Below are 3,711 nucleotides of genomic sequence, written 5' to 3'. Positions count from 1 at the left end.
CTCCCCTATGGCTGGGGGTAGTGCCACCCTTCCCTGAGCCCATTACTGCCCACTTGACACCAGGACTAAATTGAGTTTCTGTTAGCAAGAAGATGGGATGGTTGCTGAGTGGGTGGCACCAAAGGTTTACCATGGTGGAAGACACCAAAAGTCAGACACGTGAGATTAGTGCTACCAATTTCTTATGAAAAGCAGATCGCATTATGACATGTTCCTTTCAAACCCCTCAGTCTGCCTCTATCCCCCTCTTCTGTGGTTCAAAAACCAAAGGTGTATTGGAATTACCCAGGGAGCTTGTTTTTTTTTTTTTTCTTTTTTTCTTTCATAACCAAAATTTTATTGGTTGTTTTGAGGATAAGTACACAGATATTTCAATTTGTACACAATTCTTAACGTACGTACCAAAAACCTAAAAAGTCATGTAGTTGTGATTCTTTTCTAGTTATTTGTGACTTTCCAGCTTACAATTTGGAGGCTAATTTTCCTTAACAGAATATCAAGTACCAATATCTTCAAATGTTGATACGCTGTTACATCAAAGTCCCGCTAATTCACAATTTAATATCATATATACTACATACTCAAATTTTCAATCTTTCACAGCACATTAACAAAATGACTAGGAAAACTGGACTACCACGACCAAAGATGGTACAGAGTGCACAAAATCCTGACAGGGAGAGTCAAGATCAAGAAGTGGTTTTGTTTAGGGAACAAGTCTACCAAAAATGGGAACAGAATTCAAAATGTTCAAGACCTATTAAATGCGCAACTGACTCTAAATGGCCATTTAATATGCTCTGTATTATAGGATATAAAAACTACCCCCATCTATGGAATGTTAAGCTGACACCCAAGACAATCAAATCTTCCCATATTCAATATCCCACTATTTTCTGGTTGTACGAAAAAATAAACAACCAGCAAATGATTTCACCTCTTAAAAAAAAGCATTTACACTTAAAAAATGGGATGAGGTGGAATTCCCTCCTTAAAAATGTTTCTAGAGCTACTAAAAAACTTGCATTTACAAAATAGTTGATAAAAATATTCCTCTGGATTGTACAAGAAGGGAGACAGGGACCACTGATAAGACATGGTATGATACTAATCAGACTTGGCTTCTTTCTCTCCTGCTTCATCAGAGGCTGGACTCTCCTCATTTTTAGTTTCTCCGTTTTCTGCAGGTAAATCTTCTTTAGTTTCTTGGTTAGCCACTTCGGCCTGCTTTCCCTTTGCTCCCCTTTTCCCTTTTGTTTGCACTTTTTTGTCTGCAGATTTATCCTTTCCCGACGCCTTTTTGGGCTTCGTTTCCACTTTTGCAGGAGGAGGTTTCGCTGACAACCGCGCCGACCTCCTCTTGGGCTCCTCCTTCGCTGCCCCCTCGGCGGAGCCGACCTTCCTTTTGGGCATCGTGGCAGCGGGGCGGGCGCGTGCCGGAAGCCTGCGGGCCGCAGGCGCCGAGAGCCTTCGCGAAGCTGGGTGGCTTGGCAGCGGCCGCTCCTCCCGCGCCCGAACTGCTGGGACTCGCGACGGGGGCGGTCCAGGGAGCTTGTTAAAAACTCAATCTCCTGGGCTCCATCCCCAGAGCTGCGTCGAGACCCAAGAATTTGCATGTTGGCTACTCCTTGGGTGATGTAGGTAGGATGGGGATTACACTTCGGACTACTCAAGTGGACGGATTAAGACCAAATTTGCTTACATGGACCCTCCATGACCTGGCCCCCATTTTCACCTCCTCCCACATCTCCCCTCCTCTCCCCACCCTAACTATTACGCAGATCCCCCACTTCCTGGAACAGGTACTCTTGCTCTCCAAGCCCTTACAGGGGTTCCCACCCCGTGGCCTTCCTCTCCTGGATACAGCCTGCCCTGTACTGCCGAGTTGTACTGATTCCCACTCCCTTACCAGACAGTGAGGTCATTGCATTTCCTGGCTCCTAGGTTACTTGGCACAGGTCAGGTGTGCAAGGATGTTTGTGAATGCATGTGTGTTGTGGACAGAAGGAAGTGGTGTTGACTGAATGTGCCAGGAGAAGGTGGAATTTAAGCTTGGGCTTGAAGATGGAGTACGATTTTTACATATGCCTATAAAAGATGGGGTATTCTAGACCAAGGGAACATTGTGAGGGGAGACTAGGAGGCAGGTGAGGGGCTGCTGCCTCAGGAGGCTTGAGCTGGGGGAAGGGCTTGCTTGGGAAGAAATGGGAGGTACAACTGGAGAGGCAGGTTGGCTAGCCTGGGATCTTGAACTTGAGACTAGGTAGTTTACAGGATCATTAAGAATAGGGAACGAAGGAGGGGAGGGAGGGAAGGAGAAGAGGAAAGAAGATTAGTCACCCAGGCAATAATTGGGAGCTAGGGAGGGTAGAGACGACGCTCTTTAGGCTGCCTCCCATTTCCCTCAGTGAAGTGAGGGTGGCATTTTTAGAAGCAGCAGAATCGTGGAGTAAAATCCTGCTTCTTCAAGTTGAGACTGGACAGTGGGCGGGTGTGTGGGCAGGCCACTGCAGCAGGCCAAGGTGGAATGCCAAAAGCACAGGACTGGGGGGTCTGGGAGCCCCGGGAGTGGGAGCCCAGGGAGGTAACCTTATGCCTCAGCCTCAGTTTTCTCAGCTATAAAATGCGGTAATAACACACCTGCCTTTAGTTTCCCGGGGCTGCTGAAATAAAGGACCGCAAACTAGGTGCCTTAGAACAATAGGAATTTATTTTCTCACAGATCAAGAAGTCAGAAGCCCCAGATTGAGGTGTCAGCAGGCCCACACGCCCTCCAGAGGCCCTACGGAGGGTCCTTTCTGCCTCTTCCAGCTTCTGATAGCTCCTGGCGTTCCTTGGCTTATAGCTGCTCACTCCAATCTCTGCCTCCGTCTTTACATGGCCTTCTTTTTCCTGTGTCTGTGTGTCCTTTTCTGTCTCTTATACGGACACTTATGTTAGGGCCCATCCTAATTCAATGTCATCTCATCTTGATCCTCACCTTAATTACATCTGCAAACATCCTACATCCAAATAAGGTCACATTGTGAGGTTCCAGGTGGACATGAATTTTGGGGCACGCTATTTCACCCACTATGCTGTTTCATAAGGCTGTGAAGTCATGGCCTGTAAAGCACCCAGCAGGGTTTAGAAAGCTCTGAGGTAAAGGTGGGAAGCACAGGCACTACGGCCCAGTTTGCTAGATGTGAAAACCTATAAACCAACTATAAAATGCAGGTAATAACACACTTTGGGTCCCACTGCTAGTAAGTGACAGAAAGAAGAAGCAAATGAATTTCTCGTCCTATGAAGGCCATTTATTCAACAACCATCTTTTAGGTACCTTTGTGTGCCAGTTCTCACAAAGCTAATGGTTTGGTGGGAAAATTAAGCCATCATCTTCCTCTTCATCATCATTGCCCCCACGTACTGGGTAATCAGTGTGGTATAAACCATTGAGAAGAGAGTCCCTGCCCCAGGAGGACTTGTCTCAGCCAAGATTGAGAGGTGCTGAGGACTCAGCGAGGGAAAAGATGTGAAAGAGTTTTCAACAGCATGTGCGAAGTCCTGGAGGCCACCCTGGGTAACCTCGTGTGCCCGAGCTGGGCAATGACAGGGAGTCAATAGACCTTTGGTAAGTACTTATGAAATGAATTATAGATGGGGAAACTGAGGCACCAAGGTGCTTCAAATCTTACAGCAAGGACTAACAGAGCTACGACATGAACTCAG

At 46.9% G+C, this 3,711-nt stretch overlaps 1 protein-coding gene across 1 annotated transcript; it reads right to left on the bottom strand.

Annotated features, from left to right (window-relative positions):
• Positions 1–326: 326 nt before the first annotated feature.
• LOC308491129 (non-histone chromosomal protein HMG-14) lies at positions 327–1,537 on the bottom strand. Its single transcript, XM_081034081.1, has one exon. It carries the CDS (start codon positions 1,411–1,413, stop codon positions 1,108–1,110), a length of 306 nt encoding a protein of 101 aa, XP_080890207.1. The 5' UTR covers positions 1,414–1,537; the 3' UTR covers positions 327–1,107.
• Positions 1,538–3,711: the final 2,174 nt, after the last annotated feature.

The sequence above is a fragment of the Rhinolophus hipposideros genome, assembly GCF_964194185.1.
Source record: "Rhinolophus hipposideros genome assembly, chromosome: 22".
Lineage (NCBI taxonomy): Eukaryota > Metazoa > Chordata > Mammalia > Chiroptera > Rhinolophidae > Rhinolophus > Rhinolophus hipposideros.
The sequence above is the reverse complement of the archived record's forward strand: the minus strand, read 5'-3'. Positions and strand labels throughout refer to the sequence as shown.